General features: G+C 43.5%; 1 protein-coding gene and 1 long non-coding RNA gene across 12 annotated transcripts in view; one reads left to right on the top strand and one right to left on the bottom strand.

The window, feature by feature from the left end:
- Positions 1-25,407, top strand: part of LOC117557338 (NLR family CARD domain-containing protein 3-like) — a 100,504-nt gene that overhangs the window by 54,460 nt on the left and 20,637 nt on the right. For 8 of the 11 annotated variants that reach the window (XM_034233146.1, XM_034233139.1, XM_034233140.1 and 5 more), the window contains 5 exons: positions 1,671-1,775; positions 4,179-4,283; positions 8,294-8,398; positions 9,326-9,561; positions 9,756-11,559. In XM_034233146.1, the coding sequence (XP_034089037.1) occupies positions 1,671-1,775; positions 4,179-4,283; positions 8,294-8,398; positions 9,326-9,561; positions 9,756-11,559 (2,355 nt within the window). The remainder of the gene's footprint in view (positions 1-1,670; positions 1,776-4,178; positions 4,284-8,293; positions 8,399-9,325; positions 9,562-9,755; positions 11,560-25,407) is intronic. The other 3 variants (XM_034233143.1, XM_034233145.1, XM_034233150.1) reach the window with 3 other exon arrangements.
- Positions 20,663-24,646, bottom strand: LOC117557339. Its single transcript, XR_004570696.1, has 3 exons — positions 24,490-24,646; positions 21,596-21,734; positions 20,663-20,849 (listed from the first exon to the last, which is right to left on the bottom strand). It is a non-coding gene; the product is annotated as an uncharacterized LOC117557339 (long non-coding RNA).

Raw genomic sequence — 25,407 nt, 5'->3', positions numbered from 1 at the left:
CCTCGGTCTCGGTCTCACCGGAAGTTGATTTGTCTGCGCCATCTTGAGTAGCGTCCCAATGGCCTTATTTTTGCCGGAGGAGCGAGGAGCGATAATGGAGGAGCTATAACCGAGGAACCACCAGACCATCCTCCGATGAAATCCTCAGACACTCGCCCCGCCCCCTTACTGTGTATCGCTCACTGATTGGACGAGGCAGTGCATGCACTGATCTGATGCTTCTTGACATGAGAGCAGTTTCCCAGCGGAGTGAAGAAAACACATGAACCTCACGAGAGTCACTCCTCAGTTTATACCGTGTTTTGTTTCAATTCATGTTTCATTTAGTTACAAATATGTGATATATCTGACCAACAAAGTGCTCAAAAATCATTTTATTGATTTTTTGGAAACATTTTCATGATCGCTTTTTTCGTTTATACATTTTAAGAATGGCGTTTATCTTTTTTGAGAATGAGTTCTTATTTTATTTCATGTATTTGGGTCTACAACAGATGATACAAATGTTTGTGTCAATAAATGTGTACTAACAGAGGCGGGGGTGTTTGTGGAAAGAACGGGGACAGAGCTGCTGTCAGACGATCAGCTGTGCAGCGTCATCACAAACGGACGTCACTTCACGTGACGCTCCGGAGGAAAGGACGTCCCATTGCTCTTAAAACTCATTTCCCTGCTTCTCGTGGTTTCCTTGCGTCTCTCCATGCTTCCCTGGTGGGAGGGACTAGTCGCAGGGAAACGACGCAAGTGAGGGAAGCAAGGAATCCATTTAACCGAAGTGAGAAGGGCCCACAGACTGGAGTTTAACACACTGGCTCAGCCTATTCTATACTATCTGATGGAAACGTCATACACACTTTAACATTTTCCACATATCTTCAAGATTATTGGGGACATATGGTTGCAGTTCAAAAACATGCAGTTAAAATATTTTTTTGCTTTTCCCAGCATTTTTACTTTCTTTTCTTTTTTTACTACACATTCAAGCCCCCACTGTTCATGTAACCTTTCTAACAGCCAGCCACACTACCTATCACCAGGTGTGACTGTGGCTCTGTGTCACTGCATTGGTCCCTCAACTATAAGGTTGCGGTTCCATTCCAACATTCATTTTACTAGCTTTTCTTTTTAATGACTGATTTTAAATGCCTTTTTCTTAATGTCTTTCATTTTTTGTAAAGCACTTTGAATTGCCTTGTGTTGAAAAGTGCTATATAAATAAACTTGCCTTGCCTTGCCTTACTACAATGTATCAGCTAGTTATTGCAGGATAACACATACTTAGTGGAGATTGATTAACTATACTTAAACTATTGCACATCTTTTAAACATTATTGCTAAAAGCCACTTGTTTATACAGCTACAGTCACCATTCAGCTTTTCAAATATTCAAATATTCAAATATTCAGCTTTCTCTGCATTTTCAGCAAAGTTCAGAAACACATTTGCACAGCTTACATTATTCACACGCATTTTCAGAAGGAAATGCCTTTTCTAATCTAACCTGTTCTTTAATTATCGCAGTAAAGAAACTTAGTAACAGTACAGTAACAAAGTTTAAACTCTTGATCCCTGGCGTCATCAGCGATAGTAATTAATCTACATACAGACAGAAGTCAAAATGTGCTCTCTGAATGAACTAATGATGTTTAAAACATGTGTTGTTTCCACAGACAGAGAGCAGAGTCTCCAGTCCCCAGCTGTCTGTCTCTGAAGAGTGACTGGTCTAATCATCCACCTCTAAACTTCAGTAATGAACCTGGACCCTCAGACATAAAGTAAGAGTTTCTGCTGTAACCTGACCTGAAGAGGATCCAGTTATTATGTTATCTGATAATTAGTGTGAATGCTGAGCAACATGTATGCTCTTTATGATATTCAGCTTTTAAAACTTTTATTTTTACAATGTAACTCAATGGGAGGAACCTTCAAATCCTCTTTTAACTACACTGTGCGCAAAATGCTACTCCTTCCACATACTTTCAGCTAGAGACTTCATTCCAACTTTAAAACGGTCAAAAGAAATTCAGCTGTTAAACTTGCATCCAGCTTTTTTATATCTTTTACACTTTTTGAAATATTTAACTTAGTTTGGAGCTTGGTAAAGAGGCCTTCTTCAGATTTTAACATTAGTGTGCACCACTCGTTAAGTCTAGAGTGCTTTGATCTCAAAACAGAGTGGAGGAGAGCTTAAAATTTGCCTAAACATTTTTTTTTCAACCTGCCATAAGTCCCAAACCCTAAACTCCTGTGACTTCATTTGTTGATGAAAATGTAGGAAAACATCTCTTAGGTTGAAAAATGAAAACATTTAAGTGTAGAACTTTTAAAAATGTCTGTTGAGGGCAAGGATGTGACAAAAACCTTTCACATGAAACCCTCTCCTTTCACTGATCACTGATCACATCTCCATGGAAACCTTTGATCTCTGGACTCAGACACAGGTGTTCTGATTAGGAGCTCAGCTCAGACACAGACACACAGGGCCCTTCTCACTTCTCTTATTTTTCATTTCCTCGCTCCTCGGTCTCGGTCTCACCGGAAGTTGATTTGTCTGCGCCATCTTGAGTAGCGTCCCAATGGCCTTATTTTTGCCGGAGGAGCGAGGAGCGATAATGGAGGAGCTATAACCGAGGAACCACCAGACCATCCTCCGATGAAATCCTCAGACACTCGCCCCGCCCCCTTACTGTGTATCGCTCACTGATTGGACGAGGCAGTGCATGCACTGATCTGATGCTTCTTGACATGAGAGCCGTTTCCCAGCGGAGTGAAGAAAACACATGAACCTCACGAGAGTCACTCCTCAGTTTATACCGTGTTTTGTTTCAATTCATGTTTCATTTAGTTACAAATATGTGATATATCTGAACAACAAAGTGCTCAAAAATCATTTTATTCATTTTTTGGAAACATTTTCATGATCGCTTTTTTCGTTTATACATTTTAAGAATGGCGTTTATCTTTTTTGAGAATGAGTTCTTATTTTATTTCATGTATTTGGGTCTACAACAGATGATACAAATGTTTGTGTCAATAAATGTGTACTAACAGAGGCGGGGGTGTTTGTGGAAAGAACGGGGACAGAGCTGCTGTCAGACGATCAGCTGTGCAGCGTCATCACAAACGGACGTCACTTCACGTGACGCTGGAGGAAAGGACGTCCCATTGCTCTTAAAACTTATTTCCCTGCTTCTCGTGGTTTCCTTGCGTCTCTCCATGCTTCCCTGGTGGGAGGGACTAGTCGCAGGGAAACGACGCAAGTGAGGGAAGCAAGGAATCCATTTAACCGAAGTGAGAAGGGCCCACAGACTGGAGTTTAACACACTGGCTCAGCCTATTCTATACTATCTGATGGAAACGTCATACACACTTTAACATTTTCCACATATCTTCAAGATTATTGGGGACATATGGTTGCAGTTCAAAAACATGCAGTTAAAATATTTTTTTGCTTTTCCCAGCATTTTTACTTTCTTTTCTTTTTTTACTACACATTCAAGCCCCCACTGTTCATGTAACCTTTAGAACAGCCAGCCACACTACCTATCACCAGGTGTGACTGTGGCTCTGTGTCACTGCATTGGTCCCTCAACTATAAGGTTGCGGTTCCATTCCAACATTCATTTTACTAGCTTTTCTTTTTAATGACTGATTTTAAATGCCTTTTTCTTAATGTCTTTCATTTTTTGTAAAGCACTTTGAATTGCCTTGTGTTGAAAAGTGCTATATAAATAAACTTGCCTTGCCTTGCCTTACTACAATGTATCAGCTAGTTATTGCAGGATAACACATACTTAGTGGAGATTGATTAACTATACTTAAACTATTGCACATCTTTTAAACATTATTGCTAAAAGCCACTTGTTTATACAGCTACAGTCACCATTCAGCTTTTCAAATATTCAAATATTCAGCTTTCTCTGCATTTTCAGCAAAGTTCAGAAACACATTTGCACAGCTTACATTATTCACACGCATTTTCAGCAGGAAATGCCTTTTCTAATCTAACCTGTTCTTTAATTATCGCAGTAAAGAAACTTAGTAACAGTACAGTAACAAAGTTTAAACTCTTGATCCCTGGCGTCATCAGCGATAGTAATTAATCTACATACAGACAGAAGTCAAAATGTGCTCTCTGAATGAACTAATGATGTTTAAAACATGTGTTGTTTCCACAGACAGAGAGCAGAGTCTCCAGTCCCCAGCTGTCTGTCTCTGAAGAGTGACTGGTCTAATCATCCACCTCTAAACTTCAGTAATGAACCTGGACCCTCAGACATAAAGTAAGAGTTTCTGCTGTAACCTGACCTGAAGAGGATTCCGTTTTTATGTTATCTGATAATTAGTGTGAATGCTGAGCAACATGTATGCTCTTTATGATATTCAGCTTTTTAAACTTTTATTTTTACAATGTAACTCAATGGGAGGAACCTTCAAATCCTCTTTTAGCTACACTGTGCGCAAAATGCTACTCCTTCCACATACTTTCAGCTAGAGACTTCATTCCAACTTTAAAACGGTCAAAAGAAATTCAGCTGTTAAACTTGCATCCAGCTTTTTTATATCTTTTACACTTTTTGAAATATTTAACTTAGTTTGGAGCTTGGTAGAGAGGCCTTCTTCAGATTGTAACATTAGTGTGCACCACTCGTTAAGTCTAGAGTGCTTTGATCTCAAAACAGAGTGGAGGAGAGCTTGAAATTCGCCTAAACATTTTTTTTAAACCTGCCATAAGTCCCAAACCCTACACTCCTGTGACATCATTCCATCCATCCATCTTCTCCCGCTTATCCGTGGTCGGGTCTCGGGGGTAGCAGTTCCAGCAGAGAGCCCCAAACTTTTTTTTCCCTGGCCACATCAACCAGCTCTGACTGGGGGATCCCAAGGCGCTCCCAGGCCAGCGAAGAGATATAATCCCTCCACCTGGTCCTAGGTCTACCCCTTTGTCTCTTCCCAGCTGGACGTGCCTGGAACACCTCCCTAGGGAGGCGCCCAGGTGGCATCCTAACTAGGAGCCCGAACCACCTCAAATGGCTCCTTTCGACACGAAGGAGGAGCGGCTCAACTCCCAGTCCCTCCCGGATGACTGAACTTCTCACCTTATCCCTAAGGGAGACACCAGCCACCCTGCGGAGAAAACCCATCTCGGCCGCTTGTATCCGCGATCTCGTTCTTTCGGTCATGACCCTTCCTTCATGACCATAGGTGAGGGTAGGAACGAAAATGGCCCGGTAAACAGAGAGCTTTGCCTTCTGGCTCAGCTCCCTTTTCGTCACAACAGTGCGGTAAAGCGACTGCTGTACCGCTCCCGCTGCTCCGATTCTCCGGCCCATCTCACGCTCCATTGTTCCCTGACTCGAGAACAAGACCCCGAGATACTTGAACTCCTTCACTTGGGGTAAGGACTCATTCCCTACTTGGAGTGGACAGTCCATCGGTTTCATGCTGAGAACCATGGCCTCAGATTTGGAGGTGCTGATCCTCATCCCAGCCGCTTCACACTCGGTTGCGAACCGATCCAGTGAGTGCTGAAGGTCGCAGACCGATGAAGCCATTAGAACCACATCATCTGCAAAAAGCAGTGGTGCAATCCTTAGTCCACCGAACTGCAGACCACCTCCCCCACGACTACGCCTCGAAATCCGATCCATGTATATTACAAACAGGATTGGTGACAAAGCGCAGCCCTGGCGGAGGCCAACCCTCACCGGAAATGGGTCCGACTTACTGCCGAGGACCCGGACACAGCTCTCGCTTTGGGAGTACAGAGATTGGATGGCCCTGAGTAGAGACCCCCCTCACCCCATACTCCCGCAGCACCTCCCACAGTAACTCCCTGGGAACTCGGTCATACGCCTTCTCCAAGTCTACAAAACACATGTAGACCGGATAAGCGCATTCCCAGGCCCCCTCCAGGATCCTTGCGAGAGTAAAAAGCTGATCCGTCGTTCCACGACCAGGACGGAATCCGCATTGTTCCTCCTCAATCTGAGGTTCGACAATCGGCCTGACCCTCCTTTCGAGTACCTTAGAGTAAACTTTCCCAGGGAGGCTGAGTAGTGTGATGCCTCTGTAATTGGCACACACCCTCTGATCCCCCTTTTTAAAAAGGGGAACCACCACCCCGGTCTGCCACTCCTTCGGTACTGTTTCCGACTTCCATGCAACGTTGATGAGACGTGTCAACCATGACAGTCCCTCAACACCCAGAGCCTTCAGCATTTCCGGGCGGATCTCATCCACCCCCGGGGCTTTGCCACTGTGGAGTTGTTTGACGACCTCAGTGACCTCCCCCCGGGAGATTGGTGTTGATCCCCCGTCATACTCCAGCTCTCCCTCGAACATAGAGGGCGGAGTTGTCGGGTTCAGGAGTTCCTCAAAGTGTTCCTTCCAACGCCCTAACACTCCATCAGTTGAGGTCAACAACGTCCCATCCTTACTGTACACAGCTTGGATGGTTCCCTGCTTCCCCCTCCTGAGGTGTCGGACAGTTTTCCAGAACAACTTTGGTGCCGCCCGAAAGTCCTTCTCCATGTCTTCTCCGAACTTCTCCCACACCCGCTGCTTTGCCTCGGCCACGGATGAGGCTGCTGCCCTTCGGGCCTGTCGGTACCTTGCAACTGCCTCGGGAGTCCCCCGGGATAACAAATCCCTGAAGGCCTCCTTCTTCAGTCGGACGGCTTCCCTGACCACCGGTGTCCACCAGGAGGTTCGAGGGTTACCGCCCCTTGAGGCACCTAGGACCTTGAGACCACAGCTCCCCGCGGCTTCGGCAATAGAGGCTTTGAACACCGACCACTCTGGTTCAATGTCCCCAACCTCCACAGGAATGCCCGAAAAGCTCCGCCGGAGGTGTGAGTTGAAGGCCTCCTGAACTTGGGCCTCCTCCAGACGTTCCCAGTTCACCCGAACTACACGTTTGGGCTTACCAGGTCTATCCAGAGGCTTCCCCCGCCACTCGACCCAACTCACCACCAGATGGTGATCAGTTGACAACTCCGCCCCTCTCTTTACCCGAGTGTCCAAAACATACGGCCTCAGGTCCGATGATACGATAACGAAATCGATCATGGACCTTCTGCCTAGGGTGCTCTGGTACCACGTACACTTATGAGCATCCTTATGTTCGAACATGGTGTTTGTTATGGCCAATCCATGACTAGCACAGAAGTCCAGTAACAAACCACCACTCCGGTTCAGATCAGGGGGGCCGTTCCTCCCAATCATGCCCCTCCAAGTGTCTCCATCATTGCCCACATGTGCGTTGAAGTCTCCCAGCAAGATTAAAGAGTCCCCTTCAGGAGCCCCATACAGGACTCTTTCCAGGGTCTCCAAGAAGGCCGTATACTCTGAACTGCTGTTGGGTGCATAAGCACACACAACAGGCAGAGTTTTCCCCCCCATAACCCGCAGGCGTAGGGAGGCGACCCTCTCGTCCACTGGGGTAAACTCCAACAACGAAGCACCTAACCGGGGACTTGTGAGTATCCCCACACCCGCCCGGCGCCTCACACCTTGAGCAACTCCGGAGAAGAATAGAGTCCAACCCCTATCCAGAAGTAAGGTTCCAGAGCCGACGCTGTGCGTAGAGGTGAGCCCAACCAGATCCAACTGGTAACGCTCCACCTCCCGCACAAGCTCCGGCTCCTTCCCCCCCAGATAGGTGACGTTCCACGTCCCCAAAGCCAGCTTCTGTCGCCCGGGTCTGGTCCGTCGAGACCCTCCGCTTTCACTGCCACCCTTCTGGCAGCGCACCCGACCCCATCGATGTTTCCCGTAGGTGGTGGGCCCGCGGGACGGAGAAGCGGAGGTGTTGCCCACGTTGCCTTTTCGGGCTGGGCCCGGCCGGGCTCCGTGGCAAGCCCGGCCACCAGACGCTCGCCGACGAGTCCTCCTTCTGGGCCTGGCTCCAGAAGGGGACCCCGGGCTTCCTCCGGGCCGGGTATCCTCACTTCTTTGTTGTTCTTTCATGAGGTCTTTTGAACCAATCTTAGTCTGGCCCCTTGCCTGAGACCAATTTGCCATGGGAGACCCTACCAGGAACACAAGGTTCCAGACAACACAGCCCCCAGGTTCATCAGGGCACACAAACCTCTCTACCACGGTAAGGTGCTGGTTCTTCAGAGAGGCTTTAATTATCGCAGTAAAGAAATTTAGTAACAGTACAGTAATAAAGTTTAAACTCTTGATCCCTGGCGTCATCAGCGATAGTAAATAATCTACACACAGACAGAAGTCAAAAACTGCTCTCTGAATGAACTAATGATGTTTAAAACATGTGTTGTTTCCACAGACAGAGAGCAGAGTTTCCAGTCCCCAGCTGTCTGTCTCTGAAGAGTGACCTGTCTAAAGAGGAAAATCCATACTTCAGTAATGAACCTGGACCCTCAGACACAAAGTAAGAGTTTCTGCTGTAACCTGACCTGAAGAGGATCCAGTTCTTATATAATCTAATATGTTAAACTGTTCTTTAATAATATCATGTGTGCAGTATAGTACAGAACAAAGGCAGCAGAGCTAGCTAACATTATTTGAGGTTATTTCAATATGCATTGATAGCATCATTGTATCAGTGGCAGAACATGGTTTTAAATGGCAAAGATATTGATAAATACTCACTAGAAACTAAATATATCGTCCAAAACATGTTTTACTACTTGGGCATGTTTATGATGTATTTTAAAGATGTTTCTTAATGATAGTGATGACCTGGTGAGCTGGTTGTGTTTAGCATTAGCAGATATAACAGAGTTGTGTGATTACATGTAGAGTCAATGCAAAGACCCAGATCCGTGCCTGGCAACACCAAGAAAGTGAAGAGGTGAAATTCATGTCAGCTGCGTATTCGTGCAGCGTGACACATTTCATCTTTCATTTCATTTTTATTTGTATTTGTTCCGTTCATGGTATGCACAACTTAACGTATAACAAACATTTACAAAACACGTCTCTATGAACACACCTTTGACCGAAAAGGAGCAGGGAGCAGAAAATAATCTTCTATGACCTGCCCCTTTCTAAAAACATAAACAGATGGTCTGTCCTTCATATGTTCTTATTCACAGCCACACATCACAGCATCGTAGGATAATAAGAGAAACACAAACACGAACTAACAAAAATACTTAGTTCCCACTTGACAGTTAACGGAAAGAAACAAAACAAAACACCAAAACATCACATGAACAAGGAAAAGTGCAGCACCCTCACCTGAGTCCTACTGGAGGAGAAGAGTCTTGAGAGAGACGTTTGTGACGCTCTGCCCATTGGTGAGAATCAGCTCCACTAATGTAACGTGCTGTAAAGGATGTGTTCATCTCCACAGAGGGAAGAGGAAGAGTGGTGTTCCTGTGGAGGAGCAGCTGTCCAGCTGTGCTCTGTGTCAGGACGTCCTGAAGGATCCAATCTCTACCAGCTGTGGACACTGGTTCTGCAGACAGTGCATCACCTCATACTGGGAGCAGAGACCTCCATCAGGAGACCCCTCCTGTCCCCAGTGTGGAGAAAGACCCAGAACCAGAGCTGGACTGCAGACAGCCAGCCAGACCAGAACTGTACGAGGTAAGAGGCCGAACACACGCAGCGTTGTATTCCTCGTCCTGGTTCCTTTGTTTCTGAATATGTATACTGTTGTAGAGCAGAGACAGTAAGCTGTTTATACAACATTTAAACTCAGTCTGTTGTTTGTTGTTTTATTGTTATAATTAGATTCTCAGAGCATTTTCCTCATTCTCTCACGTTCCCTTCTCTTCCAGCAGAACGTGGTCTGCAGGAGGTTCTAGATGAACATAGGCTCAGTCTGAGGAGGAGATGTGAACGTGTGACTGAAGGAACTGGTCAAAGTGAAACCCTCCTCAACAGCATCTTCACTGAGCTCTACATCACACAAGGCCAGAGTGAAGAGGTTAATACCCAACATGAGGTGAGGCAGCTGGAGACAGCTTCCAAGAAGAAGCCCCTCCAGGACACTCCAATCAAGTGCCAGGACATCTTTAAAGCCTTACCGGACCAACAGACTCCCATCAGAGCGGTCCTGACCAACGGAGTCGCTGGAGTTGGAAAAACCTTCTCAGTGCAGAAGTTCACTCTGGACTGGGCTGAGGGTTTGGGAAACCAAGATGTCAGTCTGGTGATCCCGCTCTCCTTCAGGGAGCTGAACCTGGTCAAAGGAGAGCAGTACAGTCTTCTCAGGCTGCTCCATGTTTTCCATCCAACCTTACAGGAGGTCACAGCAGAGCAGCTGGCTGTCTGTAAAGTGCTGCTCATCTTTGACGGCCTGGATGAAAGCAGACTTTCTCTGGACTTCAGAAACAGTGAGGTTGTGTCTGATGTCTCTCAGCAGTCCTCAGTCAACGTGCTGCTGACAAACCTCATCAGGGGGAAGCTGCTTCCCTCGGCTCTCGTCTGGATAACTTCCAGACCTGCAGCGGCCAATCAGATCCCTCCTGAGTGTGTGGACAGGGTAACAGAAGTACGAGGCTTCACTGACGCCCAGAAGGAGGAGTACTTCAGGAGGAGATCGAGTGATGAAGACCTGTCCAGCAGAATCATCTCTCACATCAAGAGCTCCAGGAGCCTCCACATCATGTGTCTGATCCCAGTCTTCTGCTGGATCACTGCTGCAGTTCTGGACCACATGTTGACTACAGACCAGAGAGGAGAGCTGCCCCAGACCCTCACTGGCATGTACTCACACTTCCTGCTGGTCCAGACCAAGAGGAAGAAGCAGAAGTATGAAGAGGGACATGAGACGAGTCCACAGCAGCTGACGGAGGCTGACAGGGAGGTTCTTCTGAAGCTGGGGAGGCTGGCGTTTGAACATCTGGAGAAAGGACACATCATGTTCTACCAAGAAGACCTGCAGCGCTGTGGTCTTGATGTCACTGAGGCCTTGGTGCACTCAGGAGTTTGTACAGAGATCTTCAAAAGAGAGAGTGTGATCTTCCAGAAAACAGTCTACTGCTTTGTTCATCTGAGCATTCAGGAGTTTCTGGCTGCAGTCTACTTGTTGCACTGTTACACCAACAGAGACACAGAGGTACTGAAGGACTTCCTGCAGGGAGACTTTAACAACAACAGAGATCAGGATTACCCATCCCTGGATGTCTTCCTGAAGGGAGCCATGCAGAAATCCGTCTGGAGTGAAAATGGCCACCTGGACCTGTTTGTCCGCTTTCTCCACGGCCTCTCTCTGGAGTCCAACCAGAGTCTGTTAGGAGGCCTGCTGGGTCGCACAGACAACAGACCAGAAACCATCCAGAGAGCCATCAGCAACCTGAAGGAGATGAGCAGTTATAAAATGTCTCCCGACAGGATGATCAACATCTTCCACTGTCTGACAGAGATGAAAGACCTCTCAGTACATCAGGAGATCACAGAGTTCCTGAAGTCAGAGAACAGATCAGAGGAGAGACTCTCTGAGATCCACTGCTCTGCTCTGGCCTACATGCTGCAGATGTCAGAGGAGGTTCTGGATGAGTTTGACCTGGAGAAGTACAAAACATCATTGGATGGACGACATAGACTGCTTCCAGCTGTGAGGAACTGCAGGAAGGCCAAGTAAGTCCAGATGTGATTAACTTTGTAATCTAAAGTGGATCAGGAGTTTAATTATTCAAATAAACACGATAACATTTCTGCTGTTTAAATACTGAGGGCAAAATAAAACCAACACTGTTCTTCTATTTATTTAAAATTTATTTAAACTGAAGCGTTTCTCTCTTCATATTGAGTGAAGGAGGCGACATGTCAAACACATGAAGGACTTGAGAGGTTTCTCAGCATGTGATCACACCACACAGCAGGACTTACAGTTATCACAGAAACATGTTATTATTACTTTCTTTGCTTTTTAAGAAAATATTCACAAAACATTCAGAACAAAATAAACACATCTCAGTACATAGATGAACTACATAACAGATGACCAATCAGAAAAGACACAATAACATAATAGTATTAATAATATTAGAAATAAAAGAATGGATACATTATGAATACATTATGAATACTCAGGTACACATTAATTATATTCACTATATTGTTCTACACTGACCCATTCCTCCCCCCTTTCCTCAAAGATATGCATTTGGTTTCTAATCTAGTTGATTTTCTCCGTTACATAGATTTCATTTACTAAGTTATTCCATTGTAAGTTTACTAAGTTATTATCTTTCAGACAATTCCTTGTCATTTGTTTGATCTCTTTTCTAATGACCAGAAATAGATAGGAATCTTTTTGTATCTCCTCTGGTGTTCCCCCAGTAATAGGGACAATGGGTTTTTGTTGAGAGATCAAGATATTGGACATTTCTCTTCAAACTGTTTCCCAGAAGTCTCCCAACACATTACAGGCCCAGAATATATGTGTCTGGTTTCTGCTCAGCGCGTTCTCTCCAGCGTTTGGAAGTGAGGCTTTCTTTGTATTCACTTTGAATCTGGGGTGTCTTAAAGTGTGGAATTAAAAGCTTCATGTGTATTCTTTCCAGTTCAATCAGGAGAGACATTGATGTATGAAATACATATTTATTACTGGGACACGTCATATGAATGAAATAATGATTGCCAGAATTGAGACAGGAGAATGGAATGGTGTTTGGCGATTAGGCCCCGGTTTGCAGGATTATCATTCAGGAGGGGAAGAACCGCTCCGAAGAAACACCCGGGGTCTAGACACTGGTGGTGGTGATAAGTAGGTGGGACCGGTCTGAAGGGAGAAGGATTAGCTTGGTCCTGTAGGAGACGGGAACCGAAAGGGGTGGAGGAGGGTTGCGTATTGTCACCTGGAATGACAGCTGACAAGAGGGAAGAGCAGATATAAAGGGATTAGTGGGTGCAACGATAGGCTTGTGAGAATGGAGAGAGGAGTGATTGGTTAGCTGGGCAGTGACGCCCCCGATCACTTAATGAGGGAGGAGAGGGTAAAGAAGTGACGTGTAATATGAATGCAGAGCTTGGTCTTCCTGCTTGAACTTGCACTAAGCTTCATTTCAATCAGGAGAGACGTTGATGTATGAAATACATATTTATTACTTGGACACGTCATATGAATGAAATAATGATTGCTAGAATTGAGACAGGAGAATGGAATGGTGTTTGGCGATTAGGCCCCGGTTTGCAGGATTATCATTCAGGAGGGGAAGAACCGCTCAGAAGAAACCCCCAAAGAAGTGAAGTATGACATACTGAGCTGTAATGAGTTTCTTACCTTGTGGGCTGACTGCGGTGATCTATGGATGAAATGAGAGATTAACATGTGGATTAAACAATCGGCCGGAATCACTGCCGGGTTTACTGTACATCATAAGATGCTGACCCAAAGGTCGACGGCCGGAATCAGCGCCGGACTTACGAGAACACTACCACTAAACAACGGCCGGAATCACTGCCGGGCTTACGTACTACCACTAAAGGCGTGTGGCGTAGTGGGTTGTCCGTAGGTGTTCGGATCAGGGGGTCACAGGTTCAAACCTCGCTGCAGTCAGCATGTCGTTGTGTCCCTGGGCAAGACACTTCACCCCAAATTGCTCCTGTGGGGATTGCCCACAGTATTGAGTATGTAAGTCGCTTTGGATAAAAGCGTCTAACAAGTAACATGTAATAATAATAAACAACGGCCGGAATCGCTGCCGGGCTTACTGTACATCATAGGATGCTTGAGCCGACGGCCGGAATCAGTGCCGGGCTTACGTACTACCACTAAACAACAGCCGGAATCGCTGCCGGGCTTACTGTACATCATAAGATGCTGACCCGGAGGTCGACTGCCGGAATCAGTGCCGGGCTTACGTGAACACTACCACTAAACATTGCCGACACGATGGTCGATGACCTGCGATGCAGGGTTAAACATACACAGATGAACACTACCACTAAAATGCATAAATACCAGGTTAGAGAGAGATCTTTGGATGGCCGTGCGACGTTGCTGTCCGGGCGAATGTAGGATGTGAAGGCAGAGGAGGACCACCGTCCGGTTGTTGTAGGGATGAGGAATAATTACCTTGATTGCGGCAGGGTTGCTGCACCTATCCTGGACGAAGCCCTGAAATGCTATTAAGACACCACCACTAGTTATATGCATGTTTACCATAGGTAAACTGGAGAGATCTTTGATTGCCGGCACGAGCCGATGTCCGGGCGAAGAGGGAGATGTAGACAATGTAATGCAGCTGTTAGCTTGAGTACAATAATGCATGAATATCATACCCTGGTTTATCGTAAGCCATGTGAGCATGAAACCAAATATAAATGAGTGCAATATGCGCAGCATAAAATGATAGGACTAGCTTAATTAGCAGTTTAATTACGCCACGGTGAGACATAGGATTGGGTGATTAGACTGTCTTCTATCATCTTACATGAACTTCTCTTTCTCCCTGAAAGAAACCCCCCAAAACCACGGATGGGGCAGCATCCGTGAATAAAAAAAAAAGAAGACTCATTGAGTGTCTGAGTGAGTAGATAAGGCCGCTGCTAATGTGTGGCGTTAATGGGGGTAGGGGGGGATGGTTCGAAAGATTATCTGCCACGTGGTTCCTGGCGCGAAGTAGTGGCAAAGCTGCGGTTGCGCCTGGGGCATACAGACCTCGGATGAGCGTCCTTGCAGGAACTGCAGATGTGGAGGAATGTACAATATGGGTGGGAGCACACGTTTTCGTTAAAGTTATGACAAATCTTCTCGTCTTGCCTATGCTGCACCTGACGGCTTTGACTATTATTCCCGTAAAACGGCGTGGGAAAGACTCTAGGCCCGGAGAGAGGTACCGAAGGGCAGAAAGGGGAGGTGTGGCCCTGCGCCCCGCAGCTGTTGCACGTAGCGACTTGATGGCCGCCGGTAGCCATCACGAGCAGCTCGGTGTCCAGCATGGACCAATCCAGGCGAACGTTGTGATGGGCTAAGTGAAGCGCTGCTTTGCTTGAAAAACTTTTATGGTAAAAGTAGAAAACGGATCTTCCGTATTTAAGGTGAAGATCACCGATCATGGCCAGATAAGCATCTAATTCGATCCTTCTTTCGGGGTAAACTGAACAGAGAACGTCCCGAAAGATGCCAAAAGCAACCAGAAATTGCCCTATGCTGAGGTCTTTGAGGAGCCGGGGGTCTGAAGACTTGAAGACGGCAGTGATGCTTCCTCCTGTGGCAATGGACTTGTCGCACTCCGGGGAAGGCAAAATAAGGCTGACGAGATTAATGTCTTTCCCTTCGAGAATTTTAGCTCTAAACCGTGAGGAAATGTTAGCGGCTTGGGGAATGTGAATCCTGCCTGAAGGAGGAGCTGGGAGGGCGGAAGCCAGGGAGTGAGAGGGAGCTACCGCTTGTGGATGTAAAAGACTGACCCGGCATAAACCCTGGCGGTACCGAAGCAGAAGATCCGGCCCTGTTCGCGGAAGAGGTTGAAGCTCCAGCAGGGCCCTTTTCCATGGACTGGAGGCGAGCGTTGATTAGCAGCAAGGAGCTTGCCAGAGATTGCAGGGTATTTGCTAAGCTAACGTCCGTGAGGGGCTGGTTTCCGGTGCTCCCGGGCTGGTCGGCGCTGGGGTGAGCCTGGGAAGGGGTGGATTTTTTCGACGAGCGAGCTCGTGGAGGACTCGCCTTCCTTGTCCTTTTTCCCCCGCGGCTGCTCCCGCGCCCTCACCCTGATCTCTCGGGAGAGCTGGCTGGAGCTGCTGGCTTGGGCTGGGGGACCGCGCCGGAGACTTGGTCCGAGAGCTCCCGAAGCTGGGAGAGAGGGAGATCTGGGGCTGCAGAAATACCCTGCTGCAGTAGATGGGAGAAGAGGAAGTCTGCCTCTGCCGTACGTGAGCCGCCACGGGAAGCCAGACGGGCGCTCATGCGCCGGTGGTTTGAGGAGTTGGAAGCTACTTCTGGAGGTACGTCGGAGCCAGGATCGAGATCCTTCGAAAAAGGTTCGTTGTCGGAAAAGTCTGAATTAGACATCTTGAGGTTATATATTCCTGAGTGTTTAACGGAAGAGGAGTATTAGTGTACTACCATTTGCGTATTGTCACATGGAATGACAGCTGACAAGAGGGAAGAGCAGATATAAAGGGATTAGCGGGTGCAACGATAGGCTTGTGAGAGCTGAGGAGTGACCTCCCCGATCACTTAATGAGGGAGGAGAGGGTAAAGAAGTGACGTGTAATATGAATAAAGAGCTTGGTCTTCCTGCTTGAACTTGCGCTAAGCTTCATTAGTTTGAGTTGGTTGTGTTATGAATGTTTCTGCACATTTGTTCCCAATCTACTGGTATATTGCAGGATCATTCATTTCCCCATTGATCTGTTGCATTAATAATACTGTGTTCATCTTGATTTTTTAATTGTAATATTTGAACCATCTTAGTTAGAAATGTTGTTTCCACTCCAGGGTCATAAACTGTAAGCATGTATTTTATCAATGGCTTGATGTCATGAAAAGATCTCTTTTTTAAATGCCGGAAAGATAACTCATCACTGAAAGAATCTGAATAAATGGTATTTCAGTAAATCATATTGTAACGAACGCTGTTCAAAGGATTTCACGTCTTTATCACCGAACATTTGTCCAAATGTCCTCAAGCCCTTAGAAGCCCATAGTTTAAACATGTGATGGTCTTTGTTAAGTTTGTGAGGAGGGAAGTCTTGATCAGTTCGCATTCCTTTCAGGAAGATTAAATCTTCATATAGTTTTTGATTACGACAGACTTCCCTCCAAACCTCAAGTGTAGCAACAACCCATTTTGTAATGATTACTTTCTAGTAGTTTCTTTATCATTAAACACATGTTTTGATCACAATGTGTTCGAGTTTAAAATCAGATCTATATAATTTCCCACCAATAACAGAGTTATGTCTTAATGCTGATATACTGGGAAAATCTGATGGTATCAAGTTGAACATATTGAAACTTTATTGGTTTGTTAATTGTGTTTGTGTGCGCAATAAATGTCCAGATGCTCAGAGAAGCCAAAACATCCTTCATCCATCATTCACATCCAAATGTTAACTAACATTTAAATATGTACATCTCTAATATTGTCAAGTGATTCATTTAATTTCTGTTTCTTTTGGCAACAGTCAGTGACAGCAGGAGCACAGATCAGATGTGATCAGATCACACTGACAACTCATTACACTCTATTATCATATATTATTATACATTATATTAAATGCACTAACAGCAAAGGTCTATCTGTAGAAAAGGCACCAAAGTTATAGTTATATACAGGGTTCAAGTTATGTGGGAGCTCCCACGGACGCAGTGAAATCATACATCTGTGGGGGTCGCGAATAGAGTGGCGAAGTCCCTCCCCTTCCGGTGGACCTCCATGGGACCTTATTTGGAAAAAATTATGTATTGAAGTCAATGGAGAGAGAAAGATTATCTTTCGATCCCGTTTGAATTGTGCCACGAATTACACATATGATGTTTGTCAATTTAAAAGATAATTTTGCAAGTCAAAAAGAAAAGAATGTGTCGTAAAACTGTGAAGTAACACATTTGTTTGTGTGAAACGCTGAATGAACTACATCTCTGGTCTTGCACAACAACACACGTCACCAAGATGGCCGTCACTACTGTCTTGTCAACAAAAGGATGAACTATCCTCACTATCACCACAATGAAACAGGTCCAGAAGAATGTCATTCAAAGCTGCCTGCCTGCCTTCCTTTGATTCTCTCTGAACTGCCTGGTCTTTTTAATGTTTAATGTCAACCATTTGTGCAGATAGCATGAAGTAGAAAAGATCGGCGATCGCCAATGTAGCGTAAGCATTTCTCCCCCGGGCTTAAATTGTGTATTATAGAATGATCACACCGGTGTGACAGTACTCTTCAAAGGGTTCACGAAATATGACTACTACTCTTACTGTTTAACATGTTGGGTTAATTAATGTTACTTCATATTAAGGCTAATACAAATGACAAGGCTGTAATGCTAACTAACGTGCTAGCTACTAGCTAGGTAGCTAACTTGATCCAGCCACTCCTGGTCCTTTGAAAAGACGGGAAGCGAAAGAACGAGCAAGACTGCTGGTATGATAACAACCTGGTAATAAGCACACAGGCATCTTGTTAAAGTTATCTTATCTTAGCCAGCGCCATATAGATAGATTATATCTATATGGCACTGATCTGAGCTATCTCTTAGTGGAGGAAAACAGTTATGACATCACTTACGCGACTCTGGGATTTTTAGTCTTTCTAGTTGCGTATTTTTCATAGTCTTATATTTCAACAGTTTTACAACAAACTGTGACTTTTTTGACATGGAAATTATTTGTTAAGATTGACAAACATCATGTGTGATTCATGGCACAATTAAAACTGGATCGAAAGATACGTTTTCTCTCTCCATTGACTTCAATACATAATTTTTCCGAAATAAAGTCCCATGGACCGGAAGTAGATGGGCGTGACATCGCCACTCTATACATTACCAACAACCATTATTTGAATCACAAATAATGCATGTGTCAATGTAATGAGTATTATTTACTTTAACAAGGTAAATAGGCTAAAAGAAAAACATGTTTTCCAAAAGAACTACGGATCTCTTGAATGACAATATGCCTGCACTGCACCTCCAATCTATGCCTGTGAGCGTGCTGCGCGAGCCGAGATGATGTGTGTGCATAGTTGAACCTTTTCATATTTACATTTGTAGCATTAGAGGGCTGCTACTGAGTGTGTGTGTGTGTGTGTGTGTGCAGGCCCGGACTGGCCATCGGGAGGACCGCGAGGTTTCCTGTGGCGCGCGAGAGAGAGAGAGCGCGCGCACCGGTTACTTGTATTGTTGTTAGCACTGGTGCTAGCTAGCTACGCTAATGGATTTAAGGAGATGTTTCAACAACAAGGTGGAGGGAGAGCTCTACTGTCAGACTGAGAGCCTCTGATAACTATAGCTCAGGTGCCAAGGGTAATAAAAAAAAAAAACTCGTAAAAAAAAATGGTCAAAGTACTGGCAGCAGCGGCTGACAAACAAAAACCCTTAAATTAAAGTAAAATACTTTAACTGAAATAAAGTGAATAAGCCATTAATTTACAGGAATAGTCCTTAACAATTTTACAGGAAAACACTGTAATCTTAAAGATTTATCGTCTCTTTTTACAGTCAATAACCTTTAATACAATTACAGCACTAAAACTTCTACGTGCAAAAATCCGTAAAAAAAATGTCAAAATGACTGCCAAACAAAAACCATAAAATTAAAGTAAAAATACTTTAACTGAAATAAAGCGCAAAAGCAATTAGTATACAGAAATTGTCCTTAAAGATTTTTAGAGGAAACTTTCCTCTCTTTTCAAAATCCATTGTCTTAAAATGTTACATTAAAATACCTTGAATAAAGTTCTGATGAGAAAAACAGTTTTACATTTTTTTTTATTAGATTTGTATGATCAAACACTAAAATAAATACAAAACCTAAAGTTCTACAGCTAGAATACTGTTATCTTACAGCTGTTTGTTTTTTTACAGGTTCAACAAAATGACATCACAAAATGTTCTGTAGGAAACAATTACTCTGAAAACTTAAAATATAAAAATATTTGTAGAATTATAGTCCAACAAATGAATACAGCATTTAATATGTAAACACCATACTTATAAACAGTAGAAACAAAAAGTAAGTTGAATTTTTTTTGAAACATTCTCAACTGAAAATAACAAAAATTGCAAAATGGCGACATATGTTCACATTGTCAATTTGAAGGAGCAGTGTGCAGGATTTAGTACGTCTAACAATGGTAGGTTCCAACCAATGGATAACTTGTTCATTCACCCTCCTATCCCAAGTTTGTAGGAGAATGAATATTGGCTGCAAAAAACTCGAGGCCCAATCATGTTTCCTCTGTCCATTCTGCGCTACTGTAGACGTGGCAGTGCAACCTAGAGGACAAACAGATCAGAATCAGAAACAGGTTTATTGCCAGGTAGGTTCACACGTACGAGGAATTTGACTAGGTGTCGTACAAATAAAAATCTAAAAAAGTACACAGATATTAAGAACACTGTAATAAAAATATAGTAAGATAGAAATAAAATAAAGCAGTAATTTACATACTATTACTATTTACGAAATAGAATGCAATAAATCATAGAATATAAAATATGTGCTGTAAGCAATATTTAAACATTGCATTATTTACCATCCTGTGATCTCCATTATGTAATGCATAGAGTCTGCGTTGTGGCTGAGGTAACGTGTCAGTGGGGGGGCGGGCCTTGTTGAGGTGGCGATAGGTTCTGGTCCTGATGGAGAGAGGTTCTGGTCCTGATGGAGAGAGGTTCTGGTCCTGATGGAGAGAGGTTCTGGTCCTGATGGAGAGAGGTGTTGGTACTGATGGTGTTGGTACTGATGGAGAGAGGTTCTGGTCCTGATGGAGAGGTTCTGGTCCCGATGGAGAGAGGTGTTGGTCCCGATGGAGAGAGGTGTCGGTCCCGATGTAGAGAGGTTTTGGTCCCGATGGAGAGGTTCTGGTCCCGATGGAGAGAGGTGTTGTTCCCGATGGAGAGGGGTGTTGGTCCCGATGGAGAGAGGTTCTGGTCCTGATGGAGAGAGGTTCTGGTCCTGATGGAGAGAGGTGTTGGTCCTGATGGAGAGAGGTTCTGGTCCTGATGGAGAGAGGTTCTGGTCCTGATGGAGAGAGGTTCTGGTCCTGATGAAGAGAGGTTCTGGTCCTGATGGAGAGAGGTTCTGGTCCTGATGAAGAGAGGTTCTGGTCCTGATGAAGAGAGGTTCTGGTCCTGATGGAGAGAGGTTCTGGTCCTGATGGAGCGCAGCCTCCTGCCAGAGGGTTATGTTGAAGGCAGAGCTGAAGTCCACAAACAGGGTCCTGGCGTATGTTCCTGCTGTGTCCAGGTGCTGGAGGAGGAAGTGAAGTGATAACTATTAGTAAACCATAATGATGGATGTTATTATCAGCAGCTGCCAATAGATCCCCTAAATCTTATAACACACACACACACACACGTTAATTTTACCTCGAGCAAAACTTGAGACTTGTTTCTGAAATCCCTTTCTCTTAAAGTGAATAAATAAATAAAAACACAATGGAACTTACCCTAAAACTAACCACTGGGTTGCTTGTCTAACATGACCTAGTCCATAAATGAGGTAAGGGTGGGAACAATAAAGCGCACCCTCCCAGGCACTGCGTGTTAGCGAAGTACAACTGGGATTTCGAAGACAAACAAATTGAGCACTTGAGTTTCCATTAGCAGCGCCTAGCTACAGCTGCGGAGCTTCGGTGAATACCGCTAACAGTCTATTTCCTTAAAATTGTACATATCGCTGAACCTATATTTTCATCTTCAAGTGATTACATCTGCATAATGTCCCTGGACAATAAGATTCGAGCATTTTGTAATCCAGTGAGGAAATTCAAGACCAGTAAATATTGATTGATTAAACAACACTAAATAAAATGTTAGTGTTTTCTTCAAACTCAGACTCTCTGCTGCGGCTGTACCTCAAAGACAAAACAATTGTCTGATGATCTTTGTTGAACAAGGTCTGATTGTCCTGTACATGTACAATGTGGGGTATTTTTAAATACTTTACTAAACCACATTCAATATTATGTTAGACACAAGTTAGTCATTACTTACATATCAAAGTATTTTCATCTGCAAGATGGAAGAATAGCTGGGTGCTGCCTGGAGAAACTGACGAGGAGCTGGCGTAAGCAGCTTTCCACACAAAGCCATCACATCTTCTCTTCCATGGTCCTCACTGTCCACTGGTGCTCTGTCAAAAGAGTGAACATCACAGCTGTCATGTTAACCATTTGTTACACAACATTATGGATGGGAACAATTAATCGAATATTCGAAATTATTCAGGTATTCAAATAATTATTCATGTGTTCAAATATGAGTTATGAATTATTATTTTTTTGGGAGTGATGCCTAAGTTGATTACATATTATCAAATTGAATAATTGAATAATTCAATGTATATATATATATATATATATATATATATATATACACACGACAGTGCCATAGCTAAATGTGTTAGTTGACGTCTAAAAGGTGTGTTTTGCTCCGCTCACCGGTTCCTCACAGCGGGCAGAGCTGCAGGTGCTGATCTCTCTCTCTCTCTCGCGTCCGGTTATACTTCACTCGTGTTTATGTCCAAATCCATCAGATCTAGCTAGTTCTAGCTAAAGATATGGCTGCTGCCCCTCCCTACACGCAGATCACGCAGACTCAAACCAAATGTGGCGCAAATGCGCTCCGCAGCCGTTGCGAGGTTACGGCGCTAACAGTTCATGAGCGTGCTCCCCCGCCCCCTGTCAACACTCGCGACACATGAGTGGCCAGCCTAAACAACAATAAGCGCTGCTTGGCAACCGTGTGTGGCGGCAAAGTACATAGACATTTTGACTGGAGAGATTTAGTTTTGCCGGTATTCAACATATTTTACCAGTCATAGTCCGGTAATTATTTACACTAAGAAGAGTCCTACACAACAGACATGGCGTCAAAAAGGAGTAATATTTCGACCAGGTTAGTGAGTGCGGTGTAGAGGTCAAACTATGCCAAATTAAATTATATATATATATATAATTTCTATAATTATTATTATCTATAATAAAAATCTCAAGGCACACCTATTGTGCAAAATAGCCCTTATAACACGTGTTATCACTCATATCATGTAAAATATCTGTAAATGTGCATAATTATTTACTAATGCCAAATAAAATGTGACAAAGACAACTATATTACTCGTGAAATATTTCAGAAATTAATTTGAAACTTTATCAAATTAGGCTTCATCAAAGCAGCAACACACTCATTTAAACCAGACAGGTCACAACATTAAAAATGAGGCAAAGGAAACCCAGCAGAAATTCAGCACAGAGAACTGTCAATGCAAGGCAGCTGCATTGTCCATGGTCCTGAACTACAAATTATAAATTATAAATGTATTACTTTAAACGTGATATAAACAAACAACAAATAGCGTGTGCGTTAGCTTCACCTTAGCATGTGTTCTTTGCAGGTGTTGTTGAGGTTTGACCACGTGGTGTTTCCAGCAGTGGATAACAGCTTCTGGCCTGGACACAGTTTGCACCTCACCGTCACATTCCTGTCTATTCTTCGGACAAACTCAAAGTAATGGGCATACCTCCACCCCTCGAGAGTTATCGCTGACTCAGCCATGTTTATGCAGCACTTCACGTGGAGATGTGGACGCACAAGTCGCGCAGATTACGTACATATAAACCTACAAAGTACTGATAGTAAATTAAAAAATAATTATTTTTGTGTAGTTGTATATTGCAAGAATAACGTATGGTTGCACAAAATCCCACGGCACACCCGGACTTGCCTCGCGGCACACCGTTTGGGAACCACTGTGCTATACCTTGCTATACCCGCAACCTCCGTTCCAGCTGAGATGGTCTTCTCTACAGCTGGGCTGATTGTGAATCGCCTCCGCACATGAAAGCTGTAGGCCTATAGCTGTCAAACTGTGATCACCAGTTCAATACATTTGACAAATTCGACTTGGTTTCTACACTTATTTGAACATGTATGTTTTTAGTTCCAAAAATTATTGAAAAAAAATTGGGTAAAAAAAAATACAAAAAAAATACTTTTTGGGGGGTCGAATATACATTTGCTTTCAAATTCCCATCCCTACACAACATACAACCAACATGTGTCAAAAGTGACCCGAATTAGTTTTAATTGTAAATATATTTGCAATACATTACTTTAACCATTCAGGATTCCAGGTATTCCTCAATTAACCTGTTTTGGATCAACACCAATTCTTATTTTTCCCTTTCTTACTTTTTGAATAAAAATCATGTTTTTATCACTACACTTCTAAGGCACAACATGGGTCAAACATTACCTGTATTATTTTGCTATGTTATTTCATGCATGGCTGAGTGTTTCTTTACTATGCATTTTCAAAAATAATTACTTTTAGCAGTGATTTGGACCAAGCATGTATGATGTAGTAATACAAAAAGTATTTTAGTTCACACAGTGTGACATTAGCTAGTCATGTTAGCTTGTAATATATAGAGCAGAGCTAACTAGCAAGTTAGCCGAACATTAGCGGTTAGCTGTTTATGCTATGCTAGCTGTTGGCTACTGAACATTAACAAACTAGATTCCGCTGTAAGAAAGCTGTGAAACTTTACATTAAACTTGGCGACAACACTGTGACACCCCGCTGCATGTTTATGTGTAATTCTCCCGTGTTGGAGACGAGAGGGGGGGCAGCACTGCAATAAACTGTAAGCTAATGTTAGCTGCCACCTGTTAAGCCGGGTTTCCCGGGAGCACCAACATCTTGCAAGAAACAGCATCTCAGGGCTTCTTAACATTTAACAACCTATTAATTATGCATACCAACTTAACGGGAAGAAACTCAGCTAACTAGAAGAAGAAACGTAACCTTAAATACAAAATAAAACATTCACAAACTAAGGATTATCTAAATACATGATTAACTCCATTACAGTTGCGGGACTCACCAGATCTCAAGTCTTCTGTTCTTTGTTGACGTCCCGATGCTCATATTTAACCTGTAGATGTAAAACGATCCCGATATTAATCCATAAACTCCTGCAGCAGACATACAGACAGCTTGGAGGAGACCCGCAGGCGCTGACAGTTCTCATTGGCAGGTTTATTTGATTACGTTTATATTAACCAATCAGGAGTGTTGTGGACTCATTCCAAACATGCTTGACTTGTTTGCCGTGTTTTGGCTGAATTCTATTTCAAGTGCCGTAGCTCTGGCTGTCTGCCAGAATCCGAAAACCATACATTATACTGTAAAACTAAGGTTTATTACTGGTTACATTGACCAATGGAGAAAAAAAAAACACAGCAACAGAACACATAAATAAAACAAGGATAACTGTGACTTATTGTTGAGTAAATAACAGTGTGTGTTTAAACCTTGGTCCTCCCTGCAGAGATTTCTCCACTTTCTATGATTTTTATTTTATTTAATGATATTGTCAACTGTAGATGTTTACAAGTTAGGAATTTAATGAAAACATATTTATTTACTTTTGTTTCAACATTGGATATGTTATGTTTGTGGTGGATTCAATCGAATATTGAGAAAATGATTTATGTAAAAATGTGTTACATTTAAAAAATATATATATTTGATGCTTTTTTTTACAGTTTTATGTTTACCTTAAAATTACAAAGAAATATCTTAAAGTCTTATAATAGTAATACACTTTTATATTACAAGTTACATATTTAATTACAGATAATACTTTTTATTTTACGTACATCTGCATGTATTTTCTGAAAGTGCAAAAATACTGTAAATATTATATAGTACATTTACTGTAAAAAAAAAAGAAGGAAATAAACATTATTTGTTGTTATCGTCAAAATACTTAAAATAATGTTTTGGCTTGTTAATTTAT

Source organism: Gymnodraco acuticeps, unplaced genomic scaffold (assembly GCF_902827175.1).
Source record: "Gymnodraco acuticeps unplaced genomic scaffold, fGymAcu1.1, whole genome shotgun sequence".
NCBI lineage: Eukaryota > Metazoa > Chordata > Actinopteri > Perciformes > Bathydraconidae > Gymnodraco > Gymnodraco acuticeps.
Note: the sequence above shows the minus strand (reverse complement) of the source record. Positions and strands in the feature narration are given on the sequence as shown.